Here is a 22136-nt window from a genome sequence, read left to right on the forward strand (position 1 = left end):
GACTGGACTTTGCCTTGAAGCATATATCAAAGATGAATCCAACGCATTAAAACATTTATATCTAAAACTTTATAATTTGTTTTAAAAAAAGGAAATGTCAGAAAATGAGAATTTCAATCACACTGTTTTGTTGAAAGTTGAGGATTTTGGTATTGCGTCCTCTTTTGGTTCGAGCATGAGGGAATTATATGCTTCTGCTGAGCTGACGATGTGTCGTCCAATAAGATGTTCCTTAAAGGGTCACGTGATCAATCAGTAGGTCACTGAGAGAGCTCGGCTAGCAACCCAAACTCGCGATGGCCCTCGACTGATAGCGCTGGCTGCGCTGTATGTAACACATGCAAAGCCTATGCTGATTATGCGAACGACCCCGGATCTACTCTCGCGATCGCTAGCTAGCTGCATTGCATGTACTGTATACTGCGTTCTGCTGCGCGGATCGAGCTAGCGCATAAAGCGGAGCTGAGCTAGCTAGCTTGTATGAACGGACGCCGACTGAGACTGAGTTTTCCGACAGAGGATGTTTCTTGAGGACTATCTATCATCAGTTCAGCCCATTTTGAAAGAAATATTTTCGAGGGAGAGCAATGATGGTAATAAGGAACGATTATACATCCCTTTGAGCTCTTTATTGGTGAATTTCCGCGAAAATCAGAGGACAGAAGTCGAGATTGGTGAGATCTTCCGCAATTTTATGCAGCGCAGCTGAGCTGAACTTGAAGTTGAAGTCAAGACAAGATTTAGACTGAAGTCATTCAGACTCAGTCAGATTCAGAACTGTAACGTTAGGGGATCTGGAGTTTTTGGACACTTTATAAGTATAATCATTCATAAAAACAGCTTGATGAATTTGTCATAGTGGATAGAAGTTTGGTAACTACAGTACGGTACAGGATTATTCATTTGTAAAATAGGCTTAACCATACTGCCTGTGGAGATAGAGAATGATTGACACTTGACTTGATAGAACTTTTGAAAAATTATTAAATTGATGCTTGGACTTTCAATGGTCTGGGCAGGGTGTAGCCTCCGTAGTTCTGATGCTCGTTTGCCGAAAATTCAATTCAACTTTAAGGATAGAACTGATAACATTTCAGAAAAGGATTTTTAAATCATCAATGCATCACTTTTGTCCCTGATCTACAGCTGTGAACATTGTGCAATTTTATCATCTTGTTGGGCCACAATGTCATCTGGGTCAACAGCAGTGGACAAGATAGATCCCTTTGCCAAGAAATCCTTACGCAAGGGAAAGCAAAAGAAGTCACAAGGTTCTTCACAATATCGACTGAGTAACAACACAGATATTCAGCAACTTAGTTTGCTGAAAGGTGAGATTGATTAATGTACATGTATGGTCAGTTCCTCCATGTCTGCGCGGTCTCCCAAGTGCGCACCCGCGTATCTGCGCGATTTTACTTACAGAAGATACGCAACGAGCACGAACTTTACACATGCGCATGCACTACATAGACAGGTATTCATAAAAAATAATCTGACTCAAAATGGTGGAAAAATAATGAATTCAGGGCATTTCATGTGACGGCCTCAAAATGCAGCCTTTGTCATCAAAATCCCCGAATCGTGTGCAAAGTTAATGAGTGCGCAGACATGGGGTACCGGTACCATTTTTTTTTCAATCTGAAAATGACTGCCCGAGGTTTTTCCTTTCACTTTTTAATGAGAAATTTGGTACACTTTTAATAATATAAGGAACACTATTAACCAAAAGATTTTGTGAAATACATGTAAGAAGAAATTCATGTTAAATCTTAACTCAAATTGTTAGGTGCGCAGACTTGGGGCCCACCATCATATGGTAAGGTGTCCCAAGTCTGCGCAGTGCCCCTTGTCTGGGCAGTATCTATCTACACAATTTAAGATGAGAGAAAAGCCCTCAATTAATTTTTGTTGTAAGGTGCCTTGAGTCTGCACAGTGGCCTTTGTTCGCACATATCTGTGCGATTCCAATAAATGAAGACACGTATGACGTATTAAACAACCACAAACTTTACACCTGCAAATAAGATGGTGGGAAAAAATTGAATTTCAGGCATTTCATGTGATGGCCTCAAAATCAGCCCTTATCAAAATGTTTGAAACGTGTGTAAAGTGAATGGTTGCACTGGCATGGGGCAACAAATTTTTATTTAGATTAAAAATGACTGGCCGAATTGCCCCCCCCAAAAAAAAAAATTTTTTATCTTATATTGCTAAATATTAGATTTTCACCAGATTTGTAAAAAGTATTTTTATAAAATTTTAGGTTATCAACTAAAATTTTTTGTGGAACAAAGATAAATTCATATTTAATCATGCATGCATAGACATGGGGCCCCCTTCATACAGTCCTACATGTATGTAAAATTCTACTACAGACAAAAGACTTTTTGTGTTCATCTGGGCTTCTGGCAGTCTAGAATTTAATAGGGAGCGAATTTTACTGTGATACCAGGAAAATAATTTCTTGACACAGGTCCTATAGCTACACACGCTTATGGTGCATACGTAATCATTGATGACAAAGTATGCACTCTATTGGAGATAACAAATTGACCAGTGTGAATTTCCATATTAGGGCATATAATAAATACATTGTAGGCTGTAATAATCATAAACACAACACGCAAAAAAAGAGATTACCTATTTTTTCCTACAACTGTTTACAGTTATTTACTTTCTAGTATTTTCCTCCTACATGTACAATATCTGAAAACTTAATAGATCAGAGAAATTGTGATATGTAGCAAATGCTTTTCCCTGCATTACAAACTGATTGCATAGCATTAGGACCCCTTCAAAATCTAGTGGTGAAATCAAGAGGTGTTCAGATATTGTTGAATTTTTTTTAGTTTATTTTCTTCTTGGGTAGGTCTCATGATCTTAAGAATATTTACCACTACACAATTAAGTAAAACAATGTGAAGTGATTTAGGGGAAGTGAATATTCCAACTGTCATAGTGCAATGCTATAGACCCCCCCCCCCTCCCCACCAGCATATTCAATAGTGGGCATCTTGGGCAAGGAAAATGATTGAGGATGTCTGGATGCAGGTAATGGAAGGGGGGGGGGGGGTTAGAGTCCAATGTTTGACCACATTTTTTTGACTGGCTACATTGTACTTGTACATTCTTGTATGTTTTCTTTAGCATCCATGATCACGATTTTTAAAAATGCCTGAAAAATTGTAACAGTGTATTATGACAATCTGAACTGGCAATGTACATGTATGTGACTGTCCCTGTGGGTCACTATACCCTTAAATTAACATTGTAACGATACATGTATGCTTGTGACAGCATCATGCTGACCAAATAACATATATTTGTAGTGCTGTTACATGGACACAGTGTCCAAGTAGCATTGGTACCTTTCCGTAAAGCTTAATTATGGCAATTTAGGTTGACCAAATTGTCCCGAGGGGGGGCACTTGACCAAAAAGTGGTAGGGTGTGCCGCGGGTGAGACAAAAAACGGGGGCTTTGGAGCTGGCTTATTGTAAAAAGGAGGATTCTTGGAACGGGCTTCGGAACTTCAAATGTTAGTGAAAGCAGGGGTCCTTGGAACGGATCACCAGCGTGTGAGTGTGTATGCATCCCTATGGAACCGTCATGCGTGCATGATATACAGCAGCTAGCGGGCCTCTGTCGGGTGCGCTCGCGCAGAGGCGATGGTTGGACACCGTTCTGCGACCGCTTATCACCAAAATAGCAGCTCATTGTAGCAGATCAATGGGATCAGAACGGCGCAACGAAAAATTTTGTATTTTATTTTAAATAAAAACTCTGCTCATTTAGCTGTAGGACTTCACAAGTAAGTGTGCATATTATATTGAATCTTTGTCAACTCAATTGCCACAGTTAATTGACATTTAAACACATATAGCATACCAATGCTACATGTACATGTTCTTGGTCATGTATGTTCATTTACATCCATTTAAAAAAATCAATGACTGTTATAACTTATTCTAAACAATAACAACCTAATAAAGAAATTAGTCTTAAATGGCACAAAATTTCCAGTAAAATGTGTGGTAAGCGTATAGATTACTGTGTATACATACTACGGTGTATGTAATTACATGTAGTATTGAGTTGTGTTGTCACAATTTCTCTCCCAACTTTGTGGATAGACAGTTTAAACATACGGTATATATAAGCCTACATGAATGGGTATTCACACAGTATGCATGTAGTTGTGCAGTCACACAATTATACAGTACAGTTACAGACATTGCAAGTGCCTAGCATCATCTTATGGTGCAAGTGAATTGATGTCCAGAATATTTACATTGCTGGCACAATGCAGTGTACTGTAGTGTGTATAGAACGTCCAATGAACTGTCAATAATTTTTGAGTGGGCAAGTGAACCAGGTACATGAACATGTACATGCTCTTAATAAACAAACACAATCTTTATTGCATTGTTCTTGTTCACAAAGCTTGCTTTACTATCAGCATGTTTAGTTTGCAAGACTGAATCATCAAGAGACAAGACAGTTGCTGAGACACAGAAATATTTGACCACAAGCTTTAAATGTTCAAGATTTGTAGCTTTTGGAGTAATTACGGGTAATGTACATAACACAAAGCTCCACACTTATAGTGGTGGTTACATCATGGACCTACATGTACTAGTAGGTCCGTGTATGGAAGCAGGAGACCGTCAAAATCACGGATATACGTCGTGTCGTAATTCAATTTACTACACGACGTAAATAATTACGTAGTGTAGCGATTCGAATTACTACACGACGTAAATAATTACGTAGTGTAGTAATTCGAATTACTACACGACCTTAATTATTTGATGTAGCGACACTAATTCATTTAACGTCATGACGTTAAATCGTTGAGCAGTAACTCGGAATTACGTCGTGTAGTAATTATTTACTACACGACGTAATTATTTAGTTAGTGTAGTAATTGGAATTACTACACTACGTAATTATTTACGTCGTGTAGTAATTCGAATAACTACACGACCTTAATTATTTGATGTAGCGACACTAATTCATTTAACGTTATGACATTAAATCGTTAGGCAGTAATTCGGAATTACGTCGTGTAGTAATTTGAATTACTACACTACGTAATTATTTACGTCGTGTAGTAATTCGAATCGCTACACTACGTAATTATTTACGTCGTGTAGTAAATTGAATTACGACACGACGTATATCTGTGTTTTTGACGGTCTCCTGCTTCCATATCTGTGATAACATGAACATACTGGGCCATTACTGGCCAGTTCTGGCCACCAAAACTGTATTATTTTATTTACGATGGCCTCCAAAATATTAAATTAGAAATTAAAACATCAAAAATTAACTTTAAACTTAAAGGTTATGAATCAATCATGAAGTTATTATATAGAATGTAGGACTGGCATGGGCCACTATAACGTTAGGCCACTACCAGTTTGATTTGAATTCTACAGTAGATATGATTGAAAAATGGTGCGTGAGTGACACAACAAATTTTGGACATGGGTTTCTGACCATTATCACTTATGATTGGATTCATGCTCAAGTAGCTGTCCAGGAGTACTGCGAGTACCCATACATGTAGTAAATAGTGTACCTATCTAGCACATATAGTCAGAATCAATCAAACCTCTATGGAAAATGGTGCCCTCCTATATACCGTGAGTGACACGACAAGTGCAAAAATACAACATTTATCTCAACAATGTAAGTATTTTTGGCAAGATGTACAAGAGTGAAATCCCATCAACCAAAGAACAAGCTTAAAGTGATTGGTTAACATTGGTTTGACTTTTAAAAAATCTGAGCTAGAAGGTCACACTTGTAACCTGTGTCTGTGATATGTTACAAAATTGAAGCCCAGAAAAAATTGCGTTCGAAAATAATTATTTAGTGCTTCAAAAATTGAAATATAAAGTGACCGGAAAAACCATCTTAATTTCATCCCATACACTTATGTGTAATATTTAGGCGTCTATAAGACGCCCATTTACAAAATCGGGGTTTGCCTTGTAGTTTTAGCTTTTCATTCTCAATCATGGTTGTTTTCAGGGTTTATTAGTTCTAATACATGAACTTGTACACATGTTTCATCTTAGTTTGAGAATTTTTTAAATCGGCTGCTCACAAAGTTAAACAATACCTTTAATTACAAAACAACTGACTTCTTCAAAGTTGATAATGTGTCACCCTGGGGCCCATTTCTCAACACCGTCATAAGTCTGACTTCTTGACTAGATAGCGAGCTACTTGTCCGCTAACTGTTTCATGAAGCCCTCTTTGCCAAGTTCGGGTACAACAACCTCACTAAATATTTATGACACCACCGAACCTGTCATAACTTCTTTCTTAATGACGTAGTGGCATCATGTGGGTAGACTATGACATGCAAAAGTGCATAGAAATTTTGAAATTATAATCTTACGTAATCAATCGTAGAGGTTGAAAGTACATCACAAAACAAGTGGGATAATGCATTCAATGATAATTGTAATACAAAGAAACTATAAAAACTGTTAGTAGAACACCCCAAAACCATTCATTTTGAAATAGTAAAATGATTTAATCGATAAAGATTCTACCACGTCAGGCCATCCATAACTGAACTCGTATTCGTCGTTTTCAGACCCCTATTAACATTTGGATAAATTCTATTTATGCATAGAATTCGTAAAATCCTATGTTTCTGTATCAAATATTTCAAAAGTTTATGTTAAATTATATTTTGATGATGTTTGGAACCATAAAATACCGTATAATTATCAATATTTTACAAAGAAAACCGTCATGGTTTACTTTCGTAAACTATTAAAATTGAATATCCCGGGGGTACCCATCTCAACGTCCATATGTGATTTCTTTAGTCATGAAATGAATTATTCATAGTTTAATTTTCCCAACAATTGATTGCTCCAGTCTTCATGGCCTAAATATGTATGATGCATAATTTACCTGTGCTATAATTTTGAAAAGATGTATCTCCCAATTCATCACAATATTTGCTATTTTCTCATAATTTTTCTTTTTGAAAATTATGCTATTTTGTGACTAAGGCTACCTCTCGTCTGCTCTTTTTACCGTTAGTATCGATATCAAGGTATTCTAGTTAGGAAGCCTTTCGAGAAACAGGTTTAGTAAGATTGGAACTAACTCCGTGGTTGGTGGATAAAGATATGACTAACTTGTCCATGTGTTGAGAAACGGGCCCCCAATAATTTAATCTTGGTTTATGGTCACATTTGCCCATCAACTCACATTCCCTATATCATACCGCATTATTGTCACACTTGGGCTTGTACTACTCTCCTCTTTGGAGGAGGAGGCACTTGAAGGAGTTGTTACATGTATGTGGTCTTGGCATTGACATCAACTCAAACATTCTTTTTGTGGCCTGATTTCATTCAAAACTTTAACTCTTTCTCCCTCTCTGTATATGACAGTTTACGGGTTTACAATTCAGCATCCCCAACTGATGGAATAATTTTTCCTTGTAAGAAAGGTATTCTCAATAGTCACTTGCATCATCTGGCATGGTCTGGTAGCCAATGATGTCACGTATGACTCCCTTTTCTTGAAATATTGGATTTCAATATTATCCTCCTTTAATATTTTAGACATTGTCCAAATAGGACTTGGCAGCTTCAATGTCTTTTTTTTGTACACTGTACCAAACCACAGTTACTTGGCTGCACACTTCAGATGGACTATTTATAGCAAATCCTTGAGAAACTTTAATAGGGATCAAGTTCAACTCATCAAGCATTGGTTTTCTCATGAACACTACTTGACCCTCCAAAGGCACTGTATCAAAATTCAGAGCTATAATTTTCAGCAGGAATCATATCATATTTGATAATAAACCAACCACGGGTAATACGTGGGAAGCCGCGAGGTGAAAGACGCGTAGTCAGTACCTGATTCTTGCAAAAAGCCACAGCACAGTCTGTCGGTATTACCTACAACTACAAGTCATTAGCCTTTCCTTTGCTGAGCCCTTGGATGTTACACTGAAATTCAATTCAGCATCCCCAACCATCAAATACTCCGCCTATACCTCCATGTGGCATAGCCTTTTCCCCACGAGGTCCAGCTCAGTCCTAACAAGGGTTTTCCCCCCAAAAAATTGATCTACATGAAAACAAGGCAACTCAACAAAGTTGCTCAAATGCAAATTTGGTTGTGGTTTGGACTTGTTGGGACCTACATACATACGTATACATAATTTTCTCTATCAATTTGTTGTGTGTAATGCAAATCTGCTCTGAACCCACATTGGCCCGCTCACGGTAGTTTGCTGTACAGACCCTAATTCATCACTAATGGTATGAATGGTGGCCGATAAGCCTGAGTCATATCGATTATTTTGAAAACCGGTGTTCGACAGCTTTAATTCGATCGAACATCGATGCATCGTATTTTGAAGGCTGGGAATATCGAGTCAATATATTTTGCTCCGGCTGTCGCGTTGATGTGCTATGCACGCACTGCATGCACTGACGGTATGCGCTGGCCGGGTGAGTGCACAAGCAGATGACAAAGCAAAGTTCGTTTGTATATTCCATGATCACAAAACACACAAAAAAAGCCGGGGACCAATGCAGAATTCTTCCCAAAATATCTTCAACAATGATATTTGCAGATGACAACATAAGGTATAAGTTTAAAATGGAACAATATGACGCAGAGTCGATCCGAATGATTTTCAGTCAACTAGCATTCGCAGTCCAGACTCGCACACACCAACCCCGTCACTCTCCTGAAACGACAGGCGTGCTTGTCAGCGCCAGCAAACAAGTGCAACCAGCGGAGAGCGTTGTACATGTAACTTGCCTGAGATTGTGTAGTTGGCGGGGTAGTTGGATCCAAAACGAGCTCCAAATTGATGGGAATAAATACGTAATTTTCTCTGGATGGTAATTTGAATTGGTATTCAATGCTGATATAGTGATTGTGAGGAAAGATTGTGGAATATGAGCTATGAAGATGTTGGAGAATCAATCCTGATATGATAATCCATTTTTTATTTTAGACACAGGAGCATGATATCAAAATAAATACGAATGTCTCAGATCGAGCCCTAAATTCATATAAATTATTATTGGATGTTAAATAATTACGATTTAATAAGATTTTATGGCCATACTAAAAATTTTGACGATGACAGCAAAGTATACTGGCCTTATTTTCATTTTTATTCCATCTCTGGAAGTCTCCGAGAAAAGAAGCACAATGCACATGCGCGTTCGATGACGTATGACATATTTTCCATTCATGAAATCAGAGCCCAAAGTTGGGCACAAACTAGCTTCATATTGACGGGAAAAGATATCAAACGCAATTTTCTCTGTTTTGTCATGTAAAATGTTATTATATGGTGATATTATGATCTTGAAAAGAGTTTCTGCACGTTGACAATGTTCGAGAATCAATCCTGACGTGATAATTATTTTTTAAAATTCATATTAATGATTATCACACGCAAATTATTGTTACATATTACTATTAAATAATGGTCTATGGTCATGATATTGATATTGTTCATGAAAGCAAGGTTCATTTTACGTTGATCGCGTCAATTTGCGGCCATTTTCTGGTTTGATTAACGCACAGTACTGCGCATGCATGATCGATAGGCGATGACTTCCATTCATCGTGAATTCATCGTGCATATTTATCTCGGCACGAGCAGACAAGTAAGACTCGAACTATGATCGAAATAAACTTCAAATTAATGGTGAATAGGCATCATCATTACACAATTTGTTTCATTTTGGGGGCAATATAAATCAAGTATTAAAGTAGTCAAGTTGGACATTACTGTTTACAATGTATTTTGATGGTTGATTGTGTGAACCAACGAATCGGCTGGCCGACATTTTTTTTTTTCGTTGCACCGATTTTGCAAAATCTGCACCAGCGCTCGATCGAACACCGATTTTAAAATCGATTCGACTCGGGCTTAGTGGCCGAACAAAGAATGATTTTGAACCAGGCATGTAGCTACTTCAAGGAATATCCAAAATACTCTTTTAAATCTCAGTATTTTCTCACCTGAGATGTTCTTGCAAAAATTTGTTTATTTCATGTCCTCGAAAACAAGCTTTGTGGCAAAAAGGTTAATTTTAATTAATCAGAAGGGAAGGAATTTTTCTGATTTTGAAAGAAATATTAGGTGTTCAGGGAGATACACTGTATCTTCATACACTTTTCTACCATTAGAATATTTTATCTATTCCTGCAAATTTCAAAATAAGATCCCGTACCTTGCTAGCTTTTAACCTTTCTTAATTAGTAAGCCAAAGAAATAACATTCCTAAAAAGATAGGTGAACATTCTGCTCATTTCCATAAATCGTTTTTAATCATTTAGCACTTGGTCAACATCATGAAAGTCTGCATGTGGGACTACAATAATAAAAATATTTACTGAGTGTAACATTATCAAAATCGGAGCCAGGAAAGAGCTGAATATTCTTCATTTTTTCGGTAGTTTCCAACTAAAAACAATTTCAAGGTATTTTGCAAAATAGATAGTAGTGCATGCGCACATAGATCGGAAGATGCGATGGCATGGTTCTTCAAACGAAGTATCTGGTGGGTGTTTCATAAAGCTATTCGTAAAGTTAAGAACGACTTTACGCACGACTTGAATGTTCTTGGGTCATAACTCAATTACATAGGGATATCACATAGCACAAGAAAGGATCACCAGTCTTGCGTAAAGTCATTCGTATCTTACGAACAGCTTTATGAAACACCCACCTGGGGATAAATTTTCTGTATTTGGCACTGATTTTACATCAGTTTCCACTGTTTTTTTTTTTACATTAAATGAGAGATAGTTGTGATTATCCAAAAGATTAAAAATTATTTATATTTTATTTCCAAAACAACCACTTAACCGATCAAGCAATTGACTTTGAGAAATGCTTGCCCGCATGTCATTTTCACTTGCCCCGTAAATAAAATAAAATATTAAAAGTTACATGTATGTATTGCATTTTAAAGTTGCGCTTAATTTCACTATTAACAGTATGCAAATTAGTTGACAGATGACATCTGCCTGGTTTCAGGTCACATGTTCAACATCAAAGGTCATTTAGGGTCAGGGACCTTAATAGACCATGTTTGAGGTATCAACATCAAAATCTTTACAGAGCAGTAAACAGTATGCAAATTAGTTGATGGATGACATCTGCCTGGTTTCAGGTCACACGTTCATCGTCAAAGGTCATTTAGGGTCAAAGACCTTAATAGACCATGTTGGAGGGAAACAACATTGAAATTTTTACCAAGGTTGATTTTTTTAAATTGTCAAAACATTACAAAATTGTGGACCTAGTTCATGAACAAGTGGAATGCCTCTGGCCGTCTCACCTGCATCACGCAATTCAACATAGCAGCAGTGCTGACTTTGAAAACTACTATAACTCACACAGGATATTCAGTGATACTTGATTACTCTTATGTCCAAGTGTCAAAAGTCAGATCAATAAACTTGCAAAGTTATGATGGTAATTCAACAGATACCCCCATTATGGCCAAAGTTCATTGACCTTTGACCCTGGTCATGTGACCTAAAATGTGCTCAAGATGTTCAGTGATACTTGATTACTCTTATGTCCAAGTTTTATGAACTAGACCAACATACTTTCAAAGTTATGATGGTAATTCAAGAAATACCCCCAATTCGGCCAAAGTTCATTGACCCTAAATGACCTTTGACCTTGATCATGTGACCTGAAACTTTCTAAGGATGTTCAGTGATACTTGATTACTATTATGTCCAAGTTTCATGAATGAGATCCAAAAACTTTTAAAGTTTTTATTGTAATTCAACAGATACCCCCAAATCGGCCAAAGTTCATTGACCCTAAATGCCTTTGACCTTGGTCATTTGACATGAAACTCATTCAGGATGTTTGGTGATACTTGATTAACCTTATGTTCAAGTTCAATGAACTAGGTCCATATATTTTCTAAGTTATGATGACATTTCAATAACTTATCCTCAGGTTAAGATTTTGATGTTGATTCCCCCAACATGGTCTAAGTTCATTGACCCTAAATGACCTTTGAGCTTGGTCATGTTACATGAAACTCTATTAGGATCTTCAGTAATACTTGATTAACCTTATGGCCAAGTTTCATGAACTAGGCCCATATACTTTCTACGTTATGATGTCATTTCAAAAACTTAACCTCAGGTTTAGATTTGATGTTGACGCCGCTGTCGCCGCTGCCGTCGGAAAAGCGACGCCTATAGTTTCACTCTGCTATGCAGGTGAGACAAAAATGGACATAAGGGTATTAAATGGTACATGTATGTCACTGAACATCTCGCCTGAGTTTTGGATCACATGACCAAGGTCAAAGGTCATTTAGGGTCCACAAACTTTGACCATGTCAAAGTATTTATCAAATTATCATAACTTTGAAACTTTGCGGATATGGTTCATGAAACATGGACATTTAATAGAGCAATCAGGTATCACTTAACATCCTGTGTGAGTTTTAGGCCTAATGACCAATTTCAAAGGTCATTTAGTTTCTAAGAACTTTGGCGCTAAATGGGGGTAAGGGGAGAGTCCAGGGTAATTGAGGCCATGGGGTAAATAAGGCCCCATTTAGTTTTTAGCTCACTTCTCAAGTTTACCAGTGATTAGGGGATTGCTGTTTGTGTTTTATTTGAGACATCTCATTAGCATGTATCTTGAGCACTTATATAAACAATATATCATACATGTTGCCCAATCAATGCACATGGCCAGGAGGAGTACAAACTTAGCAGCAGCTCAAAATAAGAATTTTGAATCAACTTTGATCTTAGTTTACTTTTGTGAGGCATTATTGTACATGCCAGTCCTGTAAAAAATATCACCACTTTCCCTTTTTTTCTGAATGGAAGGCAATGAACAAGGGTGCGACAACCCCGCTTGCCTAGGGCAAGTGAAATGATGTGCAGGCAAGCATTTTTTAAAGTCAATTGCCTGATCAGGCAAGCATAGCAAGTGGTTGTTTTGAAAAAATAAAAATAAAATGAAAGTAAATTTCAACAACTTTTGGAGAAATCAAAATTATCGACCAGCTATTTCTCATACAATGTCCCACCATTTAAAAAACAGTGGAAACAATTTAACATGTAAAATAAGCACCAATTTACTGATAATTCATCGCCAGGTAACTCGTTCGAAGAACCCTATGGGGGCTGCCATCTGACGTTCTAAAATCCATTGTACACATGCGCTACTATCTTGTGCAACCAGAACCAAAACCCCAAAAGAGAAGCAAACTTATTGGAAATAGTAAAATGAGAGGAACAATTTAAAAAAGTTTCATCAAAATCGCTTATGAAATAAACAAGTTATGGGAGTTTGAAAACTCTTTTTTAAAATTTTCTATGGGGATCCTAAAATTGGCAAACATGCTTCAAAATGGCTGATTTTGTGGACAACTCTCCATTTGTTTTGGACACAAATTTTCAGATTTTCCTCATTATCTTTCAAATTGCATCTTGCCTCCTTTACACCAAATATGTCAAGGTCAGGAGGAGGTAATGTGAAATATATAAAATAGAGGGAAAAATCTGAAAATTTGTGTACAAAACAAATGGAGAGTTGTCCACAAAATCAGCCATTTTGAAGCACGTTTGCCAATTTACTACATCAAAATGTTCCGTGGTTGTACCAAATAAATTGAACTAGTTTTACTTTTAATATAGCAGCAAATAATAGTTTTTAATCATGGGGCCCTATATGCCCCACATCGATGGGGGCAAATAAGGCCCCCTGATAACAATACTCATTAAAATGCAAATGAGATTGATTAGTTCTCATATTTCTCTTGGGTAATGTAGGTCTGATGGAGACCTAGTATTAGACATCTAAATCATGCTTCTACTGCAATGCATTAAAAAGATTTAGAAATGATTGGAATTATTAAAAGGTGGCCTTAATTAACCTACTCTCCCCTATAAAAAAAATTGTCATCATACACGTACATCTAGAGAACTTAAATTCCACCATAAGCAAACTTAGTGAGCCTGATTAAAGAGTAAACACCTTTTCCATTTCAAAGATAAATTCCAGTTCTGGTAACGATCTCAAAATGACTTTACAGAATCTAATATAATGACCACCCAAGTGTCTGTATGAATAAAAAAATATGTGCCAAAGGATTCTGGAAGAAATTGTGTAAATGCCGAGATATAAGCAAAATAAGCGCAGATTCGGTCACTTCCGTCCTATCGTGGTATCCATGTAAGTGGCCCCCCCTGGGAAATATTGCACCGTGCATTATCTTTCATCATTGCATGTGTTATTAAATCTTCTTACTACTACTACTGGAAGATGAGTATTGAGTATTACCTAGTGTAAATCTGGTCAAATTAATGGCATTATTTCTTGCAGGATTGACAAATATTTTTTGAGAATGAACTTTTTTTGAAGATTCAAAAATTGACACAAGTACTGGATATTTCTATAGAGGAATGCCAACTTTGAATGAATTGGTCATCTAATCTTTTTTACCATTACATGTAGCTTTAGCCAGAAAGGGTCACATGACTGAGATGAACATTCAAGTATCACTGTGCACAATACAAATCAAACGTGGACATGGGCGTCTCATTGATATTATTTCTATGTTCAGGGCGAGATATGAAAAAAAAAGCAGAGATATTTGGACAATGGAGAGATCGAGAGAGAGGAAGTGATTATGTGTATGTGCACAGTCGTCATTTAAATCACTAAAATCAACCCCCAAAATATACAAGCACAGAGAGAGAGAGCGGTCAGTGTATGGTATATGACAACAATACAAGGTCTAATTAAATAATATAAAACAATACAAAATGTTTTATGTTCTATCACATAGGCCCATCAATAACCATGTAAACCACTCAAGTGTCTGGTTGAAATACATTTCCAATACTTGCAGGGTCTGAATAATAAAGTCTGCCTGTAGACATTAGGGTCTGAATCATACAACTATGCAGACTCGTATAGCACCATATAATTCCACGTGGGCTCGTCATACTAGCAAAATAGAGTCTGTGTGCAAAGACTACGCCGTGTGCGCTGAATTTGTTGTGAAGTACAAATTTGGCAAAGTCCAAACGCATGCGCACATGGCTTTATTGCGCATTAAAGTACGGAAAAAAAAATTGTGCTCCGGTCGCATTGATCTGCTGCAATTTTTGTGAAAAGCGGCCGCAGAGCGCTGTCTGACCATCGTCTCTGGGCGAGCGCACCCGGCGGAGGCCGTGCTAGCTGCATCATGCATGCATAACCGTTCGCTCCATAGGGGTGCATACGCACGTACTCACACGCTGGCGATCCGTTCCAAGGACCCCCGTTTTCACAAAATTGTAGTTCCGAAGCCCGTTCCGAGGACCCTCCTTTTTACAATAAGCCCGCTCCAAGGCCCCCGTTTTTTGTCTCGGCCGCGGCACATCCCTAATACTTTTTTGGTCGAGTGCCCCCCCCCCCCCGGTACATGCATGTTGTGGTTGATCTTTTACATCTAATCCTAATTTATCTGAAATATTTGAATTAACAAAATATTAATCGTTATAAGAAAAATGATTTTAATTGTAACCTTATTTTTGTATCAAAAAAGAATTCCTCAAATTTTGTAATTTTGTCTGAATAATGTGATAGATTCACGTGATGGTCACTTTGTCACTGGTGCATATCGTGCAGTTGCATGCAGTTATCATGCGAGTTGGTAGCAACTCTGCAAGTTCGTCCGACTCACCATCATTGGCGTATTCCACTACATGTAATTATCCTTCATCCACATCGCTTTGTTGTTCACTAGAGCTTAGGGCTGTTATTGATTAGTCTTTACCACTAGTGTTGTTTTTAATCATTTGTTTTTTGCCACTTAGCGATATAGATAAACTTTCTCTCATTGTCGGTAATACCCGCTATTGTAGGAACACAGTGATTTTCCGCGATTTGATGGAATTCACAGTAACAGCCTTTTGAAAGTGGCTTTTCAAACGGAAAATCACAGAAAACATATTTTTCCTCAAACTGCTCAGAACAGCAACAGAAATAACTCCAAAATCTCAACAAAATATGAATACCTTCTAGTCACAAAACTCGATCTCACCCCCACTTCGCTATAATCATGACAATCCAAACATCGTGACTGCACTTGACTCCTCCATTCAGTCGAATCGAAAACATCACAAGCGCAAGTTCAATTTGAGCGAAGTACCAACTAACGTATGTGTAGAAGGCAGCACAGCCTTGTGTTACTGCCCTCTGTGTTCGAAGATGTACATCATGATATCAAAATGGCGGAAAGGCAAAAGAAGTTCACTGTTTCAGAATGATGTCCAAAAAGCCCCAAAATTATCGATAAAACTTCATCTAACCCTGAAATAATGCTACATGTAATAACGTGAAAAGATGAGGATATGTAATATAAATGGTAAATATGTTTGTTAAAAGATGTTATGTAATCATTTGCGTCCGATGAACGCAGATTTTAAAGCGTTCTTGGTACAGTGACAGATAGAAATTTTGACCAATTCGAGTATGTGACATCGCTATAATGCATAAGAAATGCATATTGATTATGTTGTTTTGTCGATAGTTATCGATATCTGTGAGATGTTTTTAGCAAGATATTGACAGCCCTAGTGGATGGACTTGATAAATGTACAAAAAATTGTAATCTGCCTTTCATAAACTCTAATGAATTATATGTCATAAGAAAAAGAAAAGTATAGCATGGACGATTTAAGTGTGATAATGCATATTTTTATATTTTTTGTGATCATTGAAGCATAACTCGTAATGCTTCAATGATCATGACATTTGTTATTTTTTTTAGATATGATTTTTTTTCATATGAAATTCAGATCCTTTTCACCTGTTTTATTTATTTTGACAGGGAATGAAATTATAAAAATGAATCTAATTACACCCCTGTACAAAAGTCGATGGGGCAACACCAGTCAGGCATCAATTCATTTAAAGTCATTTATGAAATCTGTAATACTGACTGAAATATTAAGAACTATTAACATGTATCAAATGAAAGTATATCATCTCATTTCTCGGGGGAAAAAGGAAATAAGTCATGATCAGTGAAGCGTTGTGCACTATGCTCCAATAATCACAGCAAGGTCTGAAAATATTCATTGTTCCATATAACAATTCATAATTTGTGCATGACTGATCACTATATGGAAGTAGTTGCAAAACAAAGGCCATACTTTCTTTCCTATTTATATATTCATTTTGACAGGAAATGAAATATGAAAAATGAATGTAATTACACCCATTTACAAAAGTCAATGAGGCAACAGCAGTCTGACATCAATTCGTTAAAATCATGAATTGTATATCAAATAAAGGCATATCATCTCATCTATCGGAAAAATAGGAAATAAGTCATGATCAGTGAAGCGTGCAGTGCTTCAATAATCGCAGCGAAGTCTGAAAATATGCATTATTGTTTTCATAATTTATAATCGTTCATGCATGACCGATCACAATTTCCAACTAGGTGCAAAACAATTGGTATACTTCCCTCTTCATATAATTCATTATATTTTATGATGGCAAACTTCAGAATTTTTTGGTTCCAACATAGTTCATCTTCTCATTTTGCATTGCTATATTTCATGATTGAACTACTCAGTGATATTGGAGAAATCGCATGGGCACTGGCATTCGTAGTAGGTTTGGGAGAGCCAATCACGTCTCTTGATTCAGAGACTGATGCAAGGCATATTTCGGGGATGGAATTTTAGCGCTTTTTAATTGGCAATTTCCACCTTATGTCAGGGCTCCACACTCACCCATTTTTTCTATTGGTCCAACCTATTCATGTCGGACCAGTAAGATACCCAGTTTTTCAAATTTTTGCTGGTCCGAACCTAAAATTTACCGGTCCCAAAAAATAAAGAAAACATTAAAAAAAAGCGCAAGTTTATTTTTCTAGTCTTTCGTTACCCCCCCCCCCAAAAAAAAATAAAATAAGATAAAATGAAGGAATGAAGGACAAAAAGAAAGCAAGACAGAAAGAAAGAAGAAAAAATGAAGGGAGAAAAAAAGAAAAGGTAAAGAAAGGATAGATGTGAAGGATGGAAAAAATAAAGAACTAAAGAAGAAAGGAAGGAAGGAATAAAGAAGGAACAAAAATAAGAAAGAGAGAACGAAAGAAATGAAGCAAGCAATACAGAAAGAAAGAACAAATCCAGAAAGTAGTAAAGGAAAGAAAGAAGAAGCAATAAAAAAGAAAGGGTAAAAGGAGAGATGGAGAGAAAGACAAAGGAGAGAGGAGAGAAGGGTTGAAAGAAGGAATTAAGGAAGAAATAAAGGAAAGGTAAAATGATAGATAGAAGAAAGAAATAAATAAAGGAAGGGAAGGAAGGAAAGAAGCAAGCAATATTAAAAAAAGAAAAGGTAAAAGAATCGATGTAAGGAAGAATAAGAGAATGACTGAGAGACAAAGAAAGGAATGAAAGAATAAAGGAGAGAAAGGAAGCAAGCAGTAAAAAAAAAGAAAGGAAAGGTAAAAAATAAAGATTTAACAAAGGGAAAACGGAAAGAACAAGACAGATAGAAGAAAGGAAGGAATGAATGTAAGAAAGAGAGAAAGGACTGAAAGAAGAAAGAAATAAAAAAAGAAAAGGCTAATAAATGATGGATGGAAGGAAGAAAGAAACAAAGAAAGTAACAAAGAATGAAGGAAAGAGAGAAAGGACTGAAAGAAGAAAGAAATAAAAAAAGAAAAGGCTAATAAATGATGGATGGAAGGAAGAAAGAAACAAAGAAAGTAACAAAGAATGAAGGAAAGAAAAGGGTAAAAAGAAGGAAGGAAAGAAAGGAAGAAGAGAAAAGATGAATATAGAATGGATGGACTCAAGAATTAAAGAAAGAAAAATATCAAAAAAAGAAAGAAGGAAGGAAGGAAGAAAGAAAGAGAGAAAGAAAGAAAGAAAGAAAAAAGAAAGAGAAAAATGTTTTTTTAAAGGATAGAAAGAATGAAAGAACGAATTAAAGAAAAAAGGGAAATTAAAAAAGAAAGACAATACACAAAAAATGAAAGAAGAGAGGGAAGAAACAAAGAAAGATTGAAAAGAAAGAAGGAAAGAAAGATAGGAAGAAAACAGAGGAAGAAAGCTAAAACTATCATAAATAATTTATCAGTTTTGTTTTGGCTCAATTAAAATAGCTACGGAAAGAAAGTCAGAAACCCAGTGAATCAACACACAGATAAATGCATATGTGGGGCTATTATGTATTCAGAAGATATCACCCGAAACCCGATCTGTTTGAACCAAAACAGAAGTGAAAATTTCACCTTTTACTGCTTACAAATGACAGAGTTACTTCAAGTTTTAGGAAATATGGACATTATAAGAGCCTTTCATGAGTATGAACCGTGAATTTTGACAGTTCTATGAAGGGCCGTCTGCACCATCCCGAGTTTTCGAATTAGCGCGCTATTTCTGATCCGGCAAATTATCCCAATCTGAAAAATCTCGAGATTGTTTGTAATGCAGACGCAATTATCACGCTAGTTCGTGAGATTAATCTGGAGATTGCAATCGCAAGTCAACTCGGGTTTATTTGCAAAATAGCGCGCTATTTACGAATTATCGCGCTAATTCGTAGGTGCAGACGCACTCGGGATTGGACTCGGGTTAATTTATTCATTACCTTCAGTCCACAATGCAATTCGCATTCAATTTCTGCCTTTGTCAAAACATAAACACATCGCGATTGTACCGAACGCATGCGAAAGTCAACTTTATCGCGAATAGCGTTCATCAATTCCCCAATCAGCAACGATGGTGTCCCCCCCCGCCCCTCGGTGAATGGATTTTGGGAGAGACCAGACCGATGGGGGAGGTGCTCATTATCGACGATGGTCATAGTCAATAACAATACTGACAGCAGTGTCGTCTTATTCCTTCGCAAAATGTAAGCAAATAGCATTTCTTTCCTCCTCTCCCCCCCCTCTGTTGTTGCATGCCTCCTCCGCCATCATATTAAACGAAGAATACTTCACTCGCTTATAATTATAGCGCGGCCGAGCTGAGAGGATTGTTGCATAACAACGGTCGAATTCGGCGAAAGTGCTAGTGAAGAGTACATGTACTTGATTACATATCGCGGGAAGTTATTCAAAAGCGCGGGCCGTTGAAACTCCAAGATCGAAAGTGCACATGCTCGGAATATCGGGCTAGTTGCCTCGCTCGAGCAAGAATTGCTCTTCGTGCGATGGTGGAGACGGGGTTTTTTGAATCTCGAGATTAATCGCGAAGAGGGCTGATCGGGCTAAAATCTCGAGATTGAGCAAACTCGGGATGGTGCAGCACCGCCCTGAGAGATTTGTGCCAGTGTTTAGCCAAGCTTCGTTCGCGCAGCCAGTAGAGAATTCACCACGTGGGTTGAGTGGCTGGCTGCATGCACATGTATGCTACTCTTTGCGTGCGATCCATTCTGTGTGCATTCTGTGTGTATTCTGTGTGTGAATGACAGAATTTAACGGGAGGAAATGGTTTGCAGTGAATTTGACCATGGAAAAGTTATTGGCCCAATAATGGTTTTTATTACTGGTCATGTCTGACCCTTAAATCTTGCTATTTTTGGAAAATTTACTGGCCCGACAATGATATAGGCCAAGTAAAATAAGAAAGTAGTTGATCGTCCTCGCGTGCATCACTTTTGGCCGCCGCATGAAAATTTTTGCTATTTACTATTTTCTAAAAAAAAAAAAAAAAAAAATTGTGTTTCTCGTCCGCGCCATCTTCCCTTTTTTATTGCAGCATCAATTTTCTTGTTATTAATTATTTTTATGGCTACTGAATAACGAAAAAATTCACAAGATTACTCTGGGATCTCTCTCGCAACTTCAAAAACAATTGCAAAGTCCGATATCGCCGTAATTGCAAGAAAGAAAAAAATTCTGATTTGGTTTTTTATTGGAATTTTGAAGATACCATCATAAATTAGCGAGGAAATAAAGTTAGCAAACTCGGATAAGATCACGGATTTCTTCATTTTTAGTGCATTTTCGGGGACCCTACTTACTGAATCTGAACTAATCCGTCGCGTGCTCTGGAAATATGGCGCAGATAAATCAATTCTAATGACGTAATTTGTATTTCAGCGGGGTTTTTTGGTGAGTGATAGCGCCTGTACTTAGATGTGTGTTATGGTGATTGTGTGCTTGTGACTCTGTTAGGTGAACTGCATGTGTGCTAGGGTGATGTGATTGACTGTGCTGGCATGACATGTGAATTTGTGAAATGCATTGAATTTTCTGGCAAGTTTTCGAATGTCAGGAGGCAATGCATCGAATATTCAATGAGGGATTTAATATTCAATATCAATTTTAAAAATGAATAAAAATTGAACAGTAGTATTAAACATTATGTAAACGAACAAGCAGCTGAAAACTGCGATGCAAAACCATGCCCAGAGCTAAAAATGAGATTGGCTCTGGAAAATTGAACAAGACTCCATGGTAATAAAAAAAGACCCCCCCCATGCATTTTTTTTACCCTTACATAAATTAAAATGTTTAAATTATTCACTTGACACGAACATTCTGTTTGACAACAATACAGTATCAGTATACATCTTTAATAATACATCAATAGATTTTTATCGCACAATACATTTTCCATAGATTTCCAATCAATCGTAGATATTTATACATATATAATAATATATATATTTCTACTCATTTATTATTAATATTGAGCATACATCGATCACATAATTCGAGCTTGACATGGCCTGACAATCATTTGAATAAAAATAGCAAAAAGAAATAGTAAATAGTAAGGACCTCCCTCACCACTGATGTCAAAAATCGGGCCAAGAAAATGCCTCCTTGTTCTCAAAAAAAATAGTAAGATAGCAAATAACAAGGACCTCCCTCATCACCGCTCTCAAAAAACCCGGACGATCAACTACTATCTTTTTTACTTGGCCTGGTCATGTCGGACCAGTAAATCTATTTCTGAAAATCTTCTGGCCCGACAGCGATTTTTTACTGGTCTGGGACCGTAGGACCGCCGCTAGTGTCGAGCCCTGCTTATGTATTATTTTTAATATTTTCAAATGATATATTTTATGATAATCTCCACATCATTACCTTTCCATTGATA

At 37.0% G+C, this 22136-nt stretch overlaps 1 protein-coding gene across 2 annotated transcripts in view; it reads left to right on the plus strand.

Moving 5' to 3' along the window:
* The first annotated feature begins 249 nt into the window (after positions 1-249).
* The window catches only part of LOC121419222 (serine/threonine-protein phosphatase 2A 56 kDa regulatory subunit epsilon isoform-like), a 79776-nt gene continuing 57889 nt past the window's right edge, over positions 250-22136 (plus strand). Inside the window, exons 1-2 of one of the 2 annotated variants that reach the window (XM_041613581.1) lie at positions 250-731; positions 1145-1331. In XM_041613581.1, the coding sequence (XP_041469515.1) occupies positions 1187-1331 (145 nt within the window). In that variant the 5' untranslated portion in view covers positions 250-731; positions 1145-1186. Of the gene's footprint in view, positions 1332-22136 lie in introns of both variants that reach the window. The other variant, XM_041613580.1, reaches the window with a different exon arrangement.

Source organism: Lytechinus variegatus, chromosome 7, assembly GCF_018143015.1.
Source record: "Lytechinus variegatus isolate NC3 chromosome 7, Lvar_3.0, whole genome shotgun sequence".
NCBI lineage: Eukaryota > Metazoa > Echinodermata > Echinoidea > Temnopleuroida > Toxopneustidae > Lytechinus > Lytechinus variegatus.